At 46.9% G+C, this 19,080-nt stretch overlaps 2 protein-coding genes across 7 annotated transcripts; both read left to right on the forward strand.

Moving 5' to 3' along the window:
- Positions 1–328: 328 nt before the first annotated feature.
- On the forward strand, positions 329–14,417 carry DHDDS (dehydrodolichyl diphosphate synthase subunit). 6 transcript variants are annotated; one of them, XM_075047529.1, is made up of 10 exons: positions 329–417; positions 1,598–1,681; positions 2,622–2,738; positions 3,351–3,493; positions 4,886–5,002; positions 5,202–5,303; positions 5,978–6,092; positions 8,053–8,160; positions 12,993–13,063; positions 14,163–14,417. In XM_075047529.1, exons 2-9 carry the CDS (start codon positions 1,619–1,621, stop codon positions 13,035–13,037), a joined length of 810 nt encoding a protein of 269 aa, XP_074903630.1. In that variant the 5' UTR covers positions 329–417; positions 1,598–1,618; the 3' UTR covers positions 13,038–13,063; positions 14,163–14,417. The 6 variants fall into 6 exon arrangements, with proteins under 6 accessions (XP_074903630.1, XP_074903624.1, XP_074903629.1 ...); XM_075047523.1 differs by lacking the exons at positions 12,993–13,063; positions 14,163–14,417 and adding an exon at positions 11,218–12,927; XM_075047526.1 differs by lacking the exons at positions 12,993–13,063; positions 14,163–14,417 and adding an exon at positions 11,218–12,927 and having other exon boundaries at positions 373–417; positions 1,603–1,681.
- Positions 14,418–15,068: 651 nt separating this feature from the next.
- HMGN2 (high mobility group nucleosomal binding domain 2) lies at positions 15,069–18,830 on the forward strand. Its single transcript, XM_075047530.1, has 6 exons — positions 15,069–15,219; positions 16,209–16,253; positions 16,612–16,641; positions 16,960–17,010; positions 17,374–17,469; positions 17,926–18,830. Exons 1-6 carry the CDS (start codon positions 15,205–15,207, stop codon positions 17,959–17,961), a joined length of 273 nt encoding a protein of 90 aa, XP_074903631.1. The 5' UTR covers positions 15,069–15,204; the 3' UTR covers positions 17,962–18,830.
- The last annotated feature ends 250 nt before the right edge of the window (positions 18,831–19,080 follow it).

Below are 19,080 nucleotides of genomic sequence, written 5' to 3' on the forward strand. Positions count from 1 at the left end.
CCACCCTAGGCCTCGCCACCATCCTGCAGCCGCCTCACCCCGTACCCCACCCATCCTCACAGCCCCTGCCAGCTTGCAGTCACCCACCAACACCCCAACTGCACTAGGCCACCCCAACTCCGGCACGGCCCCCTCGCTCCACAACCCCCCCCACAACCCCCTCTGCCCTACTATCGGCCTGTAACCCCCCCCCCCCTCTAGAACCGCCCTGGCCCCTCTGCCGCCCTCCAACCTCCCGCCCCCGCCTCACTCCGCCACAGAGCGGCCTCCCCGCGCATGCGCATGCGCACGAGCCCCGCCTCCCGCCCCGCGGCGCTTGGCGCCTGCGCGCGCTTCCCGCCCTGGGCGCCGGCGGGTGACGCAGGCGGAAGGGCACGTCACCCTCTGGGGGAGGCTGAGGCGGCGCCGCCGGGCGAGGTAACGGGCGGGCACCGGAGGGAGAACCGGGGTGGTGGTGGTGGTCTGGGTGTCCTTTTCGTCTTCTACCTCCGCGTCTGCTCGCTGCTCGGCGGTGGGTGGTAGCCAGGCCGTCGGGAAGGAGAGCCGCGTCCCGGAGAGAGAGCGGCCGGTGCTGGTTGCACCCAGTCGGTGTGGGCCTGAGAGAGTCGTGGCCTTTCTGGTGCTCTGTCCTTGGCTTATAGACGAGGGGCTTCCTTGTGTAGTTTATTTTTTTTTTTAAAGATGACTGTGTGAAATGGTGTGTGAAAGATTGATTGCTGTTAACAGCCAAAGGTGGTATTGGAAGAGGGTGTGTTTTCAGCCTGAGCTATTCAAGGAGAGCATTAAGAGCTTTACTAACAGAGCCCGAGGTTCAGCAGTTCCTTGCCTTAATGTTTTGTGGCTGCATCTGTGGCTAGACATCCCTTCCTGAGGGAAGAGGCAGCGAAGGCCCATACGGAAAATTAATGCAGTCGGTGTAATTTGAATCTGCTTCGGTCCCTAGGTGGGTACCAGGTGGTTGGATCTGGACCGTTGCCCCCACAGCTCTCTCTTCATAGCTGCTTTGCCCATGTCTCTCAGGGTTCCTAGCTGAGAGAATTGAAGATTAACGTGGAAGTTCAGCAAACTCTTGTGTTTTGTTAGCTCAAGCCAGAACTTAGTATTCGATGTGCAAATAATGTGGTAAAAACCCCGATATTTTTACAGCTCCAGAGTCTGTAAGGGAGAACTATCAGTGGTGAAGCTAGTGCAGGGTAGTCAGTGATGTAGGTGGTTGCTTCATTTGAAGGATTTCCAACAACTCCAACACAAAAGCATCGAAGGTCAGTTTGCACTGCTGCCACCCTGTGACTCGCCTGGTGGTAGCCCAAATTGTGGGCCTCTACTAACTCACCAGCTAGTTTGGCTGGAAGAAACATTAATGTTTTTTCTTAGTGCAGAATCTACTCTGATGACATACATCTGGAAAATTCCAGAGGTCATTTCTGAGCTCCCCCATTGTCTGCTTATTGAAGTACTTGCAGAGGTGATAAAAAGGGCTCCAAAGCAGCTAGGCAAAGCTTATTTTTCCAAGGTGATGGTTTGTTGCATTGCTTTGGGCTCAGACAGAATCTTCTGTACTTCTAACCCCTTTATTTTCATCTTTCCATTGAAAAAGAAAAGGAGCTCCCAGTAAAACATGTCGTGGATCAGAGAGGGCGAGCTGACCATCATAGAGAGATTTTGTGCCAACATCATTAAGGTAAGGAATTAATTTGGTTACCTGTGGTAAAGAATTGACAGGTTCATCAGGGTTCAGAGTGGAACTGTCTCTGTGACTGCTCTGTTCTAGAAAGGTAGTGTTGTTAGCAAGGGTACATATTAATGCTGGCACTGGATATACATTCCTAAACAGCATCTGGGAATGGAAAATTACTTAAGCTTAGTCTTGCAAATGAGCAAGGCTGTAGGCAGTGGTTGCCAATAACGAGCTTATGCTCCCAGGCTTCTGTGTTTTGTGCCCTTGCTGATGAAGGCAGGGCACAAGAAGGAGGGAGAGAAGCAAGATGGTCGGATTATAAGTCTAAGAAATGAAACTGAGTTTCTCTTGATTAGAAGAATAACTCACCAGTTCCAGGAAAATTCTACCCTTGCTCAGCAGAGTCTTGAGACTGGTGATGCTGTCCTTCTCGCAAAAGGATCTGTGCAGACCTAATGAGGTCAGTGGAAAGGAATACTCCTCTTAAGTGGGGGAAAGTCTCATGACTTATTTTGTTTTCTCTTAACTTAATTGTGTCTGTGAAAATGCCCTTGAACTCTGAAATAAAGAATACTTACAGTTACGGCAGTGTAAAACTGTGTGCACTCTCCCGCATGGCTACAGAGAGGTAGCTGGGCAGTGCTGCTCTCTCTTCTGAGTACTAGTCCTCTGTCATGGGAAAGAAATGAGGAGGGCAAAGTTGCTTTTCAGTTTAGGCAATTGTCAATACTGACAGGCTTTTTAGAGAGCCTAAAATGGGATTAACAAAGAGGTAATTAGCATCTTATTCTTTCCAGCTCCGGATTTGAAGCTGGCAAATACGTGCTGCACTCCTACAAATAGGCAGTGCAGCCAGGAACAGTGGGACTAAACTCTCTGCGATGCAAGAGAACCAGCTTGGCTGTTTGCTTTCTGGTCTGTTCTGTTTGTCCTTATTTTCTAGGCAGGTCCAATGCCCAAGCATGTTGCCTTCATCATGGATGGCAATCGCCGTTATGCCCAAAAGTGTCACGTGGAAAGACAGCAGGGGCATTCGCAAGGCTTTGATAAGCTGGCACAGGTGGGATGTTTGCTGCCTTGAAGTTATGTGTTGAAAATTTCAGCTGTGTTCACCAGCTGGCTGAGTTTACCGCTTGACTGGTGTATTGTGTTCCTTTTCTTCACTGGAGTCAGGCCTGTGGTTGGAGCTGATGTTAGTCATCAGAGTACCCAACTTCAGCTCCTCACTCTTCCTGTTATTTTGCAGAGTCATTCTAGTAAGCTATTTTTTTCCCCTCAGTTTTACACTGGATTAAAATATCTGCTTTGCAGATCTTGAAGCTTTTAATTCTGTGAAACAGGTTGAATTTCTCTGAAAAGGTTTTGAAAGGTACAGTATTATATAATTTATAATGTTTTCTACAAGAAGTGCTTTCCCTGGGTGTATTAGTCCCAAATCTGTTGTGGATTCACTTCCTTATTTTTCTCCTGTTCTTTAAAATGAATCTGAAATTCTCATCAAGTGGGTTTCATTGTCAGCTCTTGATGGTTGTGTCTTTTGATCCAGTCTCAGCATAGTGGGAAAAGACAGGAAGGTTTTAGCAGTGGGTAAGCTGTGTCTTGCTGACCTGTCTGATTGTCTTGAGTCTGCTTGTCTGACTTTTGTTTTCCATTAAATTTTGTCTTCCTGCAGACACTACGGTGGTGCTTGAATCTGGGCATTCGGGAGGTCACTGTTTATGCCTTTAGTATTGAGAACTTTAAACGCTCCAAGGAGGAGGTGGATGGACTAATGGATCTGGCAAGACAGAAATTTAGCCGCCTACTGGAAGAACAGTAAGAATCCCCTCATGTCTGTATCCCACAGGGTAGAACTAAAGCAGAACATGATTAAGAGGCAGTACAGGGATGTTGGAAGTTGTGAAAATGGATTAAATGAAGGAACCTGTTTTCCACCTACCTCCAGCCAGAGATTTGTGTTGAGGCGCTCTGCCTACCTGGATGGGCTGTACAGCACCTGAGCACACACAGTCCCGCCGCACACCAGATTTGTGTCTGTATCCTATGGCTTAATGTGCAACAATCCCATCCAAACAGTTGGGACAGTACAGCTTTCAGATAAGCACAGCACAATTAGAAATTCCTGCTTAGCACTAGGGTGCTAGATGCCTTGCTTTCATGAAGTATCAAAGCCTTGTCTTAAATTGTGTCACAGTATTCTTGACAGATCAGAGTTTAGCTCAGCAACTTGCTTCGCAGTAACTTGAGACTTGCTTACAGGCACATGGTGTGTTAAGTCACTTGTTGGAGTTGGAGAACTAGTTCACGTATTGCTTGTAGATGGAACTAGTACAGGTTTGAGTGAGCAGGGAGTGGTGTTACAGTGCCCTGTTGCTCAGTGGATATGTTTGTTTCCCCATGCCTGACTGGTGTGAAGAGCGGTGCATGGAAGGGGTCCTTATCTGGTTGAAGTAAATTTGAAAGGCAGTGAGGGAACGCAGCTGGAAGAATGGGAGGGAGAGGATGGTGTGTGTGGGCTAGTAGAATTTGGGAAGATCAGGGCTATCTGAGCGCTGCAGTACATTGTGATTCAAAGAGGCTATTTCCCTAGTTTCTGCCCAATGCAGCCCTTCGTCAGGGAGTGTGTAGCGTCAGACAGACAGCAGCAGGAACCTGTAAGATCCCATGGGATGTCCTGTCTACTCAGAATAATGCTATGGCAGGCGTGGATGATTTCCTATTTCATCTGATGTTCACTCCACCACCTCCATCCCACCCTCACCGATATGTTAATCTTTCCTTACACCAGAAAGTAGTTGTGCTGCTCTGTGGGTGACCGTTGGTCATCTTAATTTTTTATTAGTTATAGGTGCCCAGAGTCTATAGTTGTATTCTGTTTTCCATGTGGATTTTCATAACTTCAGGTAGGAATGCCTAATCTGTGATCATTTTCTCGTCCTTTGATTATGTCTGTACCTCAGGAACTTGTATGGGGAATGATCAGTTTCCCTTTACGCAGTGGTTTGGGATGATGAAATCTAAGCCAGCTTTCAACACCTGAAAAACATCTGGTCATTTTGCCTTTTTCTAATTCCCAGCTTTGTTGAAGCTATGCCTGCTACATGCCTGTTGTTTTCATTTGGTGGATGTTATGCAAGGCAAACGTGGCACTTGTGCAGTAGAGACTGATCTGTTTTCTGTAGTCCTCACTCTTGTTGTTGGGTGTAGGGAGAGCTTGAAGAAGCATGGTGTGTGTATCCGTGTCCTTGGGGACCTGCCACTTCTGCCCTTGGATATTCAGGAGCTGATTGCCCAAGCTGTGCTGGCAACTAGGAACTACAACAAGTAAGTAACACACAGTTTAAAGTAGCTGGTACCTCACATCTTCCTCTTCTACCTGAAGGCTGAGACTTGGCAGACATGCTACACTTTTTTTTTTTTTTCTTTGTTCTACAAGCACACGTAACTGCTGTAGGTATTCTTCTCTCTGTCATCTACTGGACCTTCCTTAGGTTAGTCTTTCACATCTTTCTCCTCTTTTCAGATGCTTTCTAAATGTCTGCTTTGCGTACACATCAAGACATGAAATCAGCAATGCTGTCAGGGAGATGGCGTGGGGGGTAGAACAAGGACTGCTCGAACCCAGGTAACTCTTGTCTTTCTGTGTGAGGCTTCATAGATGAAGACTGCCTGTCTTACCACCTACGCTTTATTAGTAACCTCTCAGAAGCCAAGTGGCTTTTAAATAGATCTTGTTAAACCAGTATGACTGGAACAAATGACTTAAAGTTACTATGCAATGTTTGGTTTTTATTATTTCAGTTACCATGGTGATAGATACACAACCAAGACAGAAGAGAAATTAGGTCTGTGTCTTAAGTTAGTTTAAATGTGAAGGCAGATTTTTTATGCCACAACAATTGGCTGCTTGGCTGGCAGTCTTAGCTATGAGGTCAAACAACAGATGAATCATGAATACTGTAGTGTTCCTCCACCCTGGAGGAGATGGAGTAGTTAGCACTCTGCTCTCTGCTCCAGATGGAAGTCCTCACAGCCTGGTTCCACCACTGTATTATGTTTCACAGGGCATGCGGGGGGATGCTCTGGGGGCTGAAAGAGTGTTTGAAATAGCCTGTGGAGCAGACAGCAGTGTCCATCAGAAGCAAGTTGATGACTGGCTGTGGTACAGCTCCACTGCCCAGTTTTAATCTACAGTCCTGTGTTTATAAAAAAAAAAACTCAGTAATTCTGATTTGGTAGTAGTGCCACCTCCATTGGGTCAGGAAAGTGATCTTAATAAGATGCATCTGTCTTTCGTAGTGATGTGTCTGAATCGTTGCTCGATAAGTGTCTGTACACCAACAACTCCCCTGACCCAGACCTCCTGATTCGAACCTCTGGAGAGGTTCGGTTGAGTGATTTCTTGCTCTGGCAGGTAAAGTCTTTGTTTTCTCCTTGAAATACTCCATTTTTGCATCAGAGGGTGTTCTACTGACTCCAGGCGTGAGCTGACATAAGGGCTCTTAAACTTTCTTTGCCAGGGTTAGGTAACTTTTTGGATGGACTGAGTGCTTGGGCACCTCTGAGGAATCTGTTTCTTGCAGTTCTGTGATTGCCTAAAATACCTTGCAGCACAAGTCTGAAATTGTATCATCCTGAAAACACTTAATAAGAAATCACTAATTAGTCTAGCTGACAACAGTCAAGGAAATTATGAATTGCTCATCCTTTTGCTCCACTTGTCACATTTAGCTAATTCCCCATCTTACTGGTAAATTGCTGGCTTTGATTAATTTAACCTGGCAATATGTTTCCTGGGATGAGGAAATCCCAAGAAGGATTTCTAGATTCCTGGGAGAGGTGTTTGTCATATGTCAGCTGTAGGTGTTGGAGGTGTAACCCTATAACGTACACGTAATGTACGTGCCTGACTTGTCACAATTTCAGAAGTGTATTTGACTTTCATAATGAAATGAGACCCTGCAAGACAGGTTCTAAGGATGGCAAAGTCAAATCAGCATGACTAGGCTGTTAAGCTAAAACATAGTAAGTTCTTAAAGTGTATAAAGTTAATGTATTTGCAGTTACAGTATCTAAAGCTGCTTCCATTTCTCTTTCTCCTGTGCTAGGCAATATTGACTTGTTTGTAGCCCAAACTTTGCAGGAGAACATTTGAGTCGAGCTGCTTTGCTTAAAGCTAATATTTTGTTTTACATGTACAGTTTGGAGCCAAAACCCAACTGCCTTTAAGCAACCACATCAAATGTTCCCACTCCAAGTTATTTAATTGGCAAGTTCACAGAAGTTGTCTGGCCTGAGTTGCGGTTGCCTACCAAGGCATCTCCCTCTCCTCCCTGTATTTTTGGGCACATGTATACCCTGGATGGGTGTCAATGCTGCGAACTAACATTTTGCTTGCTTCTCTTGGTGGTAGTCCTGGCACAGATGCCTTGGAGACTGAGCCTGTAACTGGTGAAGCACTACTGAGGAAGTCAGTGCTCTGTGAGTCTGGCTGGCGTGGTGCCCCTCTCCCATGCCGTGGATTACAGCAGAAGCAGCAGAGGAGAACGTGTGCTTGTGCTTCCACTCTGCCAGCTCACATGCCAGAGCATTAGTGCAAATTTCCCTTTGCTAGCAATCGTGTGTGTCCTGACAGCCCCAAAGTAGGAGGAAATTGTGCTTTCAGCATGATTCTCTGATGTCAGAGAAAATATCCTTATGGTGGTTTTTTTGTATAGAATTGACACTAAGATTTTCTGTAGCATTACAATTTTAAGAGTGGGGTTTTTTTACATGTTAGATTTTGTAGTAATGGTCATAGGAACACATTTACCTGAAACTTTGAGGAACTTGATGGCAAAAATAGGTTTTAACTTGAAAGCTTGCATCTTTCAGCTCTAGAATATCTTCAGCGCACCACAACTCTTAGATTCATTAAGCAGTTAAATGGCATGAGTGGGCAGTAAGAAATATCACGAGATGTCATTTGATGAATGGCTTAAATGTCATGTCCTGATCCTCAGTTCATCTGTTATTCCCTTAACTCAGCCTTTGGTAGTCCAGTGTTGCTATTTTAGTTTTGTTATAAGTATGTGATGCTTAAGCTATTAAAAATACCTCTGTGAAGACCAACATAGCACTAGAAAGAATTCTGCTGGTATCTTTGCAGGAATGGATGACTAGTGTCCCAGCATTAAAAACTAATTAGAAAGACCCTGCATTGTGCAATGTGAAACTCTACTGGCTGGTATTTATTTCATTTTGAATAGAATCTGATAACACAGCCTAGGTAAAGTCTTTGTGAGGAAACTGGCATAGTTTGATCAACAGAGCTGCATCTTGATGACTTTTCCCTCTCTAGATGATTAAATTGTTGGTGATCTTGCTTTCTGCAGACATCCCATTCATGCCTGGTGTTTCAGTCAGTCTTGTGGCCAGAATATTCCTTTTGGAACTTGTGTGAGGCTATCCTTCGGTTCCAGATGAACTACAGTGCTTTACAGGTAAGGGAGCCTTAGGGAGATGGAAAGCTCAACACAGCACGTTACCTGCACAGCAATGTGCTGGAGATCAGGTGAAAGCGTGCAAAGTAGGAACAGAGGAATTGTTCATTTAGTGTGGTTAGTTAAGATCTTGTTTCAGTAGCAGATAATGCCAGGTGTGCTGCTTTTCCTGTACCCATGTGGCTTGTTACAACATCTTAGTGTGTGGACAGACTCCTGTACTTTCAGGAATACCTGAAGTATCTGAAGTCACCACTGTCTCTATTACTCATTGCTCATTCTACCAGCTGGAAGTATCTGTCCCCACTCCTCAGCTGACAGGACAGAACAAGTAAGCACTCCTAATTTGCTATGGGGTAAAATCAGCCAGTTAACTCAAACTGCAGCATCAGTGGCTTAAGCAAAGACTGCTGAGTTTGCTCTGGAATGAGCAGGGAGAATTTGTGTGCTCTTCCTCTAACTCTGCCATTGTTTTTAGGGTTGTAACAAGTGGGTTTAGTGTTTCCTTTCTGGGAGCTGAAGTGAGGCTGCCTGGGCTGTGGGACTGTGGACAAGTGTCCTCTTTCTGGTGGGTCCAGATGTGCCTACTGAAGAGATTGTTCCTATTGCTCAGTCATTGTTCCTCTCCTCTTAGATTTGTTGTTGTGAGCTCTCCCTGACCTGGTTCAGATAAATCTGGCCAACTTAGTAGTGATTTAGTAATCTGGCTATTTTTAAGCAAAACAAGTCCAGGAGCTGGAGCTCTTGATGGGGAAATCTGGGTAGCAGCAGCTTGTAGCAGAGACAGCAATAACTGGTAGGAGGAGGAAGTTGGTGTGGTGGCTCTTACCTCCACCGTATCTGGTTGCTGAGTGTGTCGTTCCTTAATTATTTGGGTCCTCTTTTGTTAGAGGCAGACATTATATTGCCCTTTCTACCTTCAGGGACCTTGATCACCTCTGAGAGTTGTCAAAGAGATTATAGACAGTCGTGGTTATGGGTGAATTTCATCAGGTCCGGTCAGTCTGGAAGCATCCAAATTCTCCACATCCTTAACCTCTTCTATTCCTATTTCTGCCCCAAGTCTGTCCTTTTCCTACCAGCAATTTGTTGTATTAATACAACTAATGGCAATTCACCTTCTGCGTGAAGAGGAAAGCAAAAAGGCAGTAGTGTTTGTCATGGACATTAGCTTTGCTTCTATCTTGAACAGTACTGAACAGTAAGGTCACTGTTCTGACTGTGCTCCTAGTGCTACTTTCTGATGGGTAAAAAATGCTGCTTCTGTTCCTAGCTAGTCTTGTCTTTTCTTAGTTCTTGTTTGTGGCTCTATGTGATCACGCTGTGCTATAATCAAGGTTTCTTATAATCCAGATTTGTTCTTTGGTCAGTTTTCTTGCTGTAAGACCCACTTTGCAGTAGATAAGGCTGCTCTTTTTTCAAGGGGTGCAGCCCAGTTGTGCAGAATGGAGGATTTCTCACTCAAAGGAACTGCTGAGATTTAGGAGCTGGTTTTTTTGCATTTGAAAGAGGTGATCTTGAAAGCTGAAAATATCTGGAGCTCTTGAAACAAATTACCTTGGTGGAAGGGTTGCTTGTCAGTGAGGATGGTGGGGCTAGGGAGTTGACTTGCTGAGAAGCCAGAATATGTTACAGCAGCTGTGTTTACTTTGGGAGAGTGCTGCTGTGTTAAGGACACGGGAGGCAGTTATGGTGTGGATAGACAGCAGGATAGAAGGTTTGACAAGGTACATAAAAAAACCTTGAGTTGGAGGTATTTGACAAACGATATTCTCCTTCCATCAACTCAAACAGCATCATGTTTAATGGCCATCTTCTTCATTTTCCAGATAGCCTGCTGCTCAAAGGAGTCTGCTAGCTGGTTGTTGCTCACCACTTAGTCCCAGGATCAGCTATAACCTCCTTTTGGTACATGGTAGACCTGGGGAGAGAATGCACATGTTGGTTGGCAAGCCTGCCCTATGGAAGGGGTCATGCCGAGTCTCTTCTGGTGAATAGACAGAATTCTACTTTGTTCAAGGGTGGAAGTCTTATGCTGAACTGGCTGATGATCTTTGCATTTCAAATAAGCAGAGCTACAGCAGCGGAGTGCTGTCCATTCAGTGGGCTTTCTGTAGTTAGGGATATTTCTACTCTCGTTCCCAGCACAACAAAAGCTAATTTACAGTGCCAGAGCACAGACTACTGACTTGGGCGCAGAGAAAGTGTGGTGCAGAGTGAGTCAGGCTCTCATTAGAATAATTATTTCTTCTTGCTTGTTTGAAAGGCCAGCAATTCCTAAGTGTGTGTGTGTGTCAGGTTATGTCACAGTGACCAGTTTTACTCTTTCTAAAAGTGAAAGCTTAATATTCCTGCATGCAGATGTGGTAGTGCTGTTGGAGGCTGCAGGCTAGGATATGTGCAATAAGAAGAAATCCAAAAGTGACGTTCTGCAAAAATATTTAAAATACTTGAAGGGTAGGCAAGGATAGCTGCTGCCTTTACCTTTCTCCTGCTCATCCCGCTATGTCTCGAGCTGGTACGTTATTAGATCACAGGCATTTGGGAATGCTGAGCCCACTCATGCTTTTACGGTGAAGCTGATTAGCTCAATACCTGATCATTTGCTCAAAGAATTGTCCCATAAATCATTGTTCTGAATCCTCTAAAACCTTTCAGCTGCCATGTGAATAGGATCAAAGATTCTGTGATGACACTGGCAGGGATAGGTTGTGTTTTAGAAGTCCACTTGTATGCTGTTCCTCTCTGATTCCAGTATCTGAGGGTTTTTCCACAATCTGTCGTGACCTTTATCTATTTTAACTAGGAGCTAATGCTGTGAGCAAACGTGTGTCTTGGGGAGAAGGTCCAGAAGGATATCCCTGTATTTTTTTATAACCAATCAAGCAGGCCGCCTCAAAGTGGAGGAGATGCGCACAGAGCCACCCTTCATTTAACCTGCAGATTGATGGCCAAGCAGAGGCTATTTCTTCCATAACCTGTGCTGCCTTGCATCTGTACCACAGAAGAGCTGAAAGGCCTGGTAAAGTGCTAACGCTCTACTGCTTTTCACTCTAGAAGGCCAGAGACTCCTACATGGAGGAAAGGAGGCGACAACAGATGGAAAGGGATCAGGCTTATGTGACAAAGAAGCTGCAGCAGGAGGGGTTTGCGTCCCACGGAGACTCTCGGCGTCGACGGACACTGTTGCAGAAATGCACCGCCATGCGGGAAGAGAGAATCCAGGGCTTTCTACAGGCACTAGAGCACAAGAGAGCGGACTTCTTTGAAAGATTGTGTATGGTGTCTGCATGACATAGGTGCTGGGTTGTTCTTGGGAAGACAATTTTTAACCGGGTTACAGGGAACAGCTGCTGCCCAGAGGAATTTACTCGGTGTGGTTCTGCAGTGGGGATGCAGGGCTGCTATAGGACTTTACGTCCCCGCTGGCTCTGTCTGAAGGCAGGGACAGAGTACTGTGAACCTTTCTAGTTCTGTGAATGCTGCTGAGGAAGGTAATGCCGTCCTTCTGTCTCGCCTCCCTGCCCCTGGTGATGGAGAATACATGCACCCTGCCATATCTCTGCTGCTTGGCACTTTACAGGCCTGGGTGTTTTGTTGACAAGAAGTTAACTAAAATGAGCCTCCATTTCTGTTTGACTCCTCATGAATCGGCCCAGGCAAACCAATTCAGTCCTGTTAAATCAGTCTGAACTTGAATTCCTTCCATGGCTTTGCAGTAGTGAATCTTCTGTTGAGATTTCCTCTGCTGTCCCATAAGGGGAGCCTTGCTTTCTGTAGAGAGAGGACTATTCCTGGTGTAGAAGGGAGCCCTGTGCCAAGCGGTGGCAGAGATATTCCCCACTGCCTATTTCATGATGTCATCTTGTCTTTTCCCCACCTTACTCTGCTGGTTTTGATGTATCTGCTCTTGGCTTCCAAAGAGCTAAAGCGAGGTGTTGTCAGCCTTGCCAGAAAGAAAAAAAGGTACTCCGAAGCTTTGCCAGGTCCTGTAATCCCTTCTGAGCAGTGTATGTGGGGAAAACCCAAATGCCGAAGATGCTGGTGTTGGAACAGACTGACTGTGCTTAGGAAAGGCTCTGAGCAGGCAAGCAAAAAGGATTGGTTGGGAATTAACTTCATGGCTTAAAAAGGAAAAGAAGTTAGCTAAAATCAGGTGACGGATACAGTATGCCAAATCGCTCCGAGACCTCTCTAGAGCTATGACTTAAAGTCCTGTTTCCAGGGAATGAGGGTGGGCTTAGTTCAGGAATACAGTAGCCAAAACCGACCTCTGACCCCAGCCAAAATGGTCTAGAAGGGCTATTGAGCTGATTTTAATGGGAGTGGCCAGAGCAGCTGTGGAATGGTGTTTGTTCTCAATTTTCTATTGGTGGGGAGATGGACTAGCTAATTTGGAAGATTGTTTCTGTCTCTTATTTCTCCTGGTTTCCGTCCCCATAGTCAAAATAACAGAAAATGTCTTGATTTTTGTTTCTGATGCACATACAGGTGCAGCACTACCAACTATTGCTGTTTTTAAAGTGTTCTTTTTTTACCTCCAGGTGAAAACTAGAAAATGCAGATTTAAAAGACTTGTAAGTGCTGCAGACTCAGCACTTTGAATGTGATTGCGAAGAGGGTAACTACATTGTCAAATCGTGAATAAAGCATATTCATACCAAACTTATTTAAAAAATAAGCTGAACGTTTAAAAGTACATAGAGCTTCTTATTCTAAGGTGTAATGAAGCTGGCATCCAAGTCTAATATAATATTGTTTAACCTGTGACAGACTCCTCATCTGATTCCTGTTAGACTGGAAATGATGTGAAGGCTGTGTTCTTTTTACAGTCTAGTGTGAGCAATTTGCTGATATCCGGAGGCTTGCCCGAATGAAGCTCCGTGCACGTACCTCCTCTTGCGTAAGTAGCAAACAGTAGTTTGGATAAAAGTGTGCTGAGATGACGGGAGCTGTCGATTTTAAATGTCTTTTGCTGTTATTTTATTTTCCCTGTCTTCACATTTCAGAAAGCTGTCTGTGGAAATAGTTTACTCTCCGTGAGATGGAGCACTCTCCAGTCTGCTTTGCCAGGCTGATGGGGAGACTGTTTTCTACCTGGGAATGTATTTTTACCTTGGGAGGGGGGGGAAGCTTTTCAGTCGTGTTATGACGATACAGGTGGCCAAAGCTGCAGTGGTGGTTTTTCACAAAGTAATAGTACTGTTGCAGGTGTGGTAATTGAAGGATCTGGTTTACAAAAGGCTTGTAGGGAGTTTTAATCGCTTTTATAAAAGCCATTGCTGTAGTAGGGGACGAGAAAAAGTCAGTCCTTCGAGGAGTGGAAAAAGGCTTGTGTTACCTGACAGTTTGTTTATTCCAACTGCATCAGTTCCTCCAGTAAAATACCAACTTTCTTTAAGCCTTGCTCCATTAGAGGATGGGTGTAAGTTACACAGGCAAACTCTTGAGTTTCAGGAGTGCATCTTTCCAGTCAGTCTTTGTGACAGTTGTGGAAATAGAGCTACAAGCTTCTTCCAGTGAGACTTTAACTTCCCTAATTCATGTTTAGATAGTGAAGATGTGAAAAATTCCAGCAAGACTGGAAAAAATGTGCTCTTCTTGCAGCTGAGGTCTTATAAAGCCTGAGAGATTACCTGGGGAGGGAAGGAGTGGGGTGGAGGGGAAGTGTGCTGCTGGGGGTGTGTTTTTGGATGAGGTTCAATTAAAAGGTGAAAAGTTTGGGGCACAATGAATCTTGTAATTGGATTTGTAGCAAATGGGCTGTGCCTGTATGCAGGTGTGAGAAATGGCCCTGTTTGGAAGGAGCCCAACTTTACAAGTCACTTAAAGTAGCGGCCACCTGTGTGAATTGTTTTAGTGTAATGTTCTTGCATTTTGATTTTTTTTTTTCCTTGGTCTTTCATTTTACCACTGCCTCACTCTCTCCTTTACTTCTCTTTTGGATATAACTCTCCCCATCTCCCATTTTTATTTTATTTATTTCTTTTTTTTTTTTACAGGAAAAACTGCTAAACGTTGATTTCCCAGACCCGCAGCCGCCTCTCCACCTCGTCCCGCTGCCTGCCCACCCCTCGGGGGTGCCTGGGGGGGGGTGATGGTGGGATGGCTGGCTAGCTGTCTGCCGTACTCGCCAGCCTCCGCCGGTGCGGAGGGTCCCCCGCGGCAGCGGGAGGTGCGCCTGGTGCTGAACGAACAGCTCCGCTCACCTGCGCGCTGCACCGCGCAGCCCTGCGCACCCCGGGGGGGGGGGGGGCGGGTTTGCAGCTCCCCGCGGAGGAAAAAAAAGCCGGGGGGGGGGGGGGGGGGCAGGTGTCGTCGTGTCCCCTTCCCCATCCCTCAATGGGGAGCGCGCAGGCAGGCCCCGCCGCCTTTTGGCATTGCTGCTTTTCTCCTTTTATTACCCTTTTTTTTACGCCCCCCCCCCCCCAGTGTTTCCCGCCCGCGGAGCTCTGCGGGCAGGCGCGCGGGAAGGCGGAGGGAAGGGGGGGGGGGGCGGGGGGCGCGAGGCCCAGTTGCGCGCGCGCCACCTCCTCAGCGGCGGCGCCCCCCCCCCCCCTTCGCCATCCCCCCTCCCTCCCCGCCTGGCCCCACCCCACGTGACCTCGGCGGGCCAATGGGCAAGCGGGGCGGTGGGGATCCGGCTGGAACCGGTTGGGCCGCGTCCGGCTCTATATAAAACTTTATAAACACCCGATTCAAATTAGTGGGGTCGGGAGCCAGCGGAGCCAGCCGGGAGGCAGCCCCGCCGCGCCGCCCGCACCGCGCAGACAGCCGGTCCTACTCCCGTCTTTTTTTTTTTTTTTTTTTTTCTTCCCCCCTCCCCTCCCCTCCCGCCCCCCCCCCCACCCCCAATCCCCCCCCCCTACCCCCACCCCTCACTCCCTCCCCTGCTTCTCGCCGCCGCCCCGGACCGAACGCGCCCGGCTCCCCCCCCACCCCCACCCGCCCCCTTCCTCCGCCTTCTCCCTCCGCCCCCTCACGCCGCCCAGCCGAGCTCCTCTCTCCCTCACACACACACATATACACAACACGCCCGGAGCCATGCCGAAGAGAAAGGTACGTGGCGCCGCCGGACCGAGCCGCCTCACCGCGCCCCTCTCCGCCGGAGGGGCCTACCTTCCCACCGCGCCCCCCCCCCTTCTTCTCCCTTTGCGGCCCGTGCCTGTGGAAGGGGGAGGCGGGACTACGCGCTCATTTCCCCCCCCCCTCCTTTCTCTCTTCCCCCCCCCCCCCCCCGCTTCGGGGCGGTAACGGTTGCGAGGTGGCGCGCGCGAGGCCCCAACGGGCGCGGGGGTGGGGGCGGGGCGGCGCGGAGACCGTTACCGGCCGCGCGCGCGTGGAGGGGGGGGGGGGCGGGGGTTGCTTAACGGCCGCGGGGGGCCCTGTGAGGAGAGAGAGAGAGAGAGGGGAGGGGCGCGGTGAGCGGCGCCGGTCCGATCCGGTTGGTTTTGGCGGGAGGTCGGGGTGAGGAGGAGGAGGAGGAGGAGGGAGAGGGGGAGGGGAGCGCCGGTAGGGCGGGAAAGGGCGGGAAGCGGCCGCGCTGCTGGCGCCCGGGCTGCTTTGCCGCCAAAACCGCCGCCCCACGGGGGCAGCCGTGGGCGGGAGCGGGGCCTCCCTGAAGGGGCAGCGCCGTTTTCTCCCCCCCACACACACGCAGCCCCCTCATCCCCGGGGGTGGTGTGTGCTCCCGCCCCGCTGTGGGGTGGGTCTGTGTGGGGGTTTCCGCCGCGGTCCGGCGGTTTGTGCGGGAATCCCACGATGGAGGGGCTGCTATCCCGGCCCCGGCGGTACCTTCAGCCTTTCCCCGAATCTCGGCGGTCTCCGGAATGCTGTCCGCGGCTGGGCCGTCCGGTCTACCGGCGCCGAGGGGCAGGTGGGGGGAGGCCTGCCGGCCCGAGGCGCGGTGAAGGCCCGGCACCCCTCGGGAGCGGGTTGGAAATGTTTGCAGATGGAAGGGGGGGGGGGGGATTAAAAATAACGGCTGGTGCGGGTATGGGGGCTGAGCGTGCCTCCCCTTAACTTGTGACTTATGTTTCACGCCCTAGGCTGAAGGAGATACCAAGGGCGATAAGGCCAAAGTTAAGGATGAGGTAAGAAGTTCAACATTTTGAGAAAGTTGGATCATAAAGTGTTTGCGTTGGAAGATGAGGCTTAACTTCATCAAAATAAAGAACTGGAGAGCAGGGGAAGGGTTGGTCTTAATGGATTCTGACTTTTCGAAGTATTAACTGTCTTTTAACCTTAACTGTGAAAAGTCTGCTTAACTATTGTTAGCTATTAGTAGTGATTTAAATGAGATAGTTTCATGGTTCTTGAGAATGGGGGAAAAGGGAACTAAAAACTGCAGTGTTCTGAGATTTTACTCTTTTGAAATGAGAGTTACTTTATGAGGTGCTGAGAGTTCATATTCCATCGCATTAAATCCAATAATTTTTTTTTTTTAAACAGCCACAACGGAGATCGGCGAGGTTATCTGCTGTGAGTATTCTCTTGTTGGCTGAGATGTTATAATGCTTTGTAGTTTTAAGCTTGAATATTGGGTGCTGCATCTGTGTGAGATTTGTAGGTATTTTGGAGAGACGCGTTGTTCAGTTGCAAGAAAGTTACTGGCTTAACAAACTGCCCCATTGCATGGTGCTATGGGAGTGATAGCATAATTGACAAATTGAGAGCTTCAATTTCAAATGTATTGATTTGCTTTCTTACAACTAAACTATTTGGGTTGAATGTTTTTAAAAAGTAGTATGTTTCTCTTAAAATAATTTGAATAACAGAAGGGGGTTTTCTCACTTACAGAAGCCTGCTCCTCCGAAGCCAGAGCCTAAACCTAAAAAGGCAGCTCCAAAGGTAAGTTGTTGTGTCAGTCGGCACTATTATTGAGAGGTAAATGGTTTATGAGGTTTAGATTTGTCTAGTAATAAGTAATAAAACTTTGAGTAACAGCATACGTAGCGATGAAATTAAGCTGCATTGTCACTTCTATAAAGTTGTACTGAAAACTTTTGAATTTTACAAAATTTGCATAAAAACTACCAAAGTGAAGACTCTTCGCAGTTGCCGTCGATCTCTTAAACGTGCAAACATTTGTGTGTTGTGTTCTTTTTGGGCCAACATCCAATGTTGGTTTTTACCATTCTAGTTTTTGGATTCTTGTGGCTTAATGACTGGATGCTGGTAATTGTAATGGTGTACGTCGTCTTACGTTTACAGAAGAGCGAGAAGTTGCCCAAGGGAAAGAAGGGGAAAGCTGATGCTGGCAAGGAGGGAAACAACCCTGCAGAAAACGGAGATGCCAAAACAGACCAGGTATAACAGCGGGTCTGGCAGCTTGTCTTACATCAGCAAATTATTTTTTTCCATATCAAACATAGACAGGTCTGGGCTTGCGCTAATGAAGAGGAATTATTGCTTGATTATTTAGACTTGTTGCTTATGACCCTAACAACACATCTACAGATGCGGGGGGGGGAGTGTTGCTTGGTTGGTAAGGAGTTAAAGTTGTCTGTTCGCTAGTTGAAGTTGCCACGTGAAAGTTACTGTTCTGCCTTGTTCTGAAAATGCCTGAAGTTTGCATGTAATAAAGCAACTTCAGGTTGCCTTTTACAGTACTTCAAATGTTAGATTTCATTTTGTTAAAAACGATGGTGGTGCAGCCCAGGTAAGATTTCTTCTGTTCAGAGAACTGCTATTTAGAAAAATGAGTTATTGGTTGTTTGGTGCAAGTGTGTTGTGTATGTTGACTGGTTCCCCTTTTTCTTTTAGGCACAGAAAGCCGAAGGTGCTGGTGAAGCCAAGTAAAATGTGTGAATTTTTGATAACTGTGTACTTCTGGTGACTGTACAGTTTGAAATACTATTTTTTATCAAGTTTTATAACAATGCAGAATTTTGTTTTACTTTTTTTTAAGCTATGTTGTTAGCACACAGACCGCTTCGTTGTTGTGTTTTGAGGGGGGGCAGTGGGGACAAATGTCACTTAGTCTATTTCTCGGAATCTAAATTTTAATAAGAAAAGTTTTCCTGGTCCCCCAGTTTTTGGAAGAAGGGCTCTTCCTGAATAGAGGAGGAAGGGATTCCTTCATGCTGCACGTCTGTTAAGTTCTGTGAAGTGCATCCGAGTGAACATGGAAGCTCCCAAGATGCCTGTTGTCGACTTCAAAACGGCAGTTTGTAATGCCCTCTGTATTTCCTTTCACGTCCTCGTTGTTTGCCTAGAGCCTATCACTCCGAAATACGGCAAAAATGGCATTTTGGGACTTACCACTCTAAATGCATTGTCAGGTGATCCGGGCTTCTGGTGTCTAATTTGGGATATAATGGCTCTAAAAGGAGCTACACTTCCTCTTTTATATTGTGGATCTTCAGATTAAGAAACCTGCATTTTAATTTTTTTCCTCTAAAAGTCAGGGTAGGTTTGTGAAGAGTTGTTAAACAACATGCTAAATGTGAAAGTGTCCACCCTCACTCTAAACTTTTCCCTCCACAAGTATGAAATGAAGATTCTTCGGGTTTATAGCAACTTTTACGTTTTGGTAGTCCTTGAAGGGAGGGGAGTTTGACAGTTGTTGTAAAATGTTGCAGATTGTAGCCCATGTCCTGCCTAAATTACCATGATTGTTTATGAAAAGTACCTTTAATAAAGCTGGATACGGTTTGGCTTGGACTGTTCTTAATGCCTAATTTCTCTTGCCTTTCCTTCATCTCTAATGTGGTTAATGTCAGAAGAATACTTGCTGTGTACATGTGTGCGTTTGTATTTAGGCAATGTTTTGCTAATGGCCAAGAATTTGTTTCAAGCATCTTAATTCAGATAATTAATTCAGTCTTAATTCACAAGTGAAAAGCGAGATTTCCTTACCTAAAAGCTAGATCGCTGCAGGAGGTTTTGAAACTCTTGGCTTACTAGGAGGCCCAACAT

This window comes from Buteo buteo, chromosome 16, assembly GCF_964188355.1.
Source record: "Buteo buteo chromosome 16, bButBut1.hap1.1, whole genome shotgun sequence".
NCBI classification, from domain to species: Eukaryota; Metazoa; Chordata; class Aves; order Accipitriformes; family Accipitridae; genus Buteo; species Buteo buteo.

Excerpts from the sequence above, each read along its gene's own strand:
- DHDDS (XM_075047523.1), top strand. The coding sequence starts at position 1,619 with ATGTCGTGGATCAGAGAGGGCGAGCTGACCATCATAGAGAGATTTTGT. Across the intron at positions 2,739-3,350 it reads GCTTTGATAAGCTGGCACAG|ACACTACGGTGGTGCTTGAA; the intron begins GTGGGATGTTTG and ends GTCTTCCTGCAG. Across the intron at positions 6,093-8,052 it reads GTGATTTCTTGCTCTGGCAG|ACATCCCATTCATGCCTGGT; the intron begins GTAAAGTCTTTG and ends TGCTTTCTGCAG.
- HMGN2 (XM_075047530.1), top strand. Across the intron at positions 16,642-16,959 it reads GATCGGCGAGGTTATCTGCT|AAGCCTGCTCCTCCGAAGCC; the intron begins GTGAGTATTCTC and ends TCTCACTTACAG. Across the intron at positions 17,470-17,925 it reads GAGATGCCAAAACAGACCAG|GCACAGAAAGCCGAAGGTGC; the intron begins GTATAACAGCGG and ends TTTTTCTTTTAG.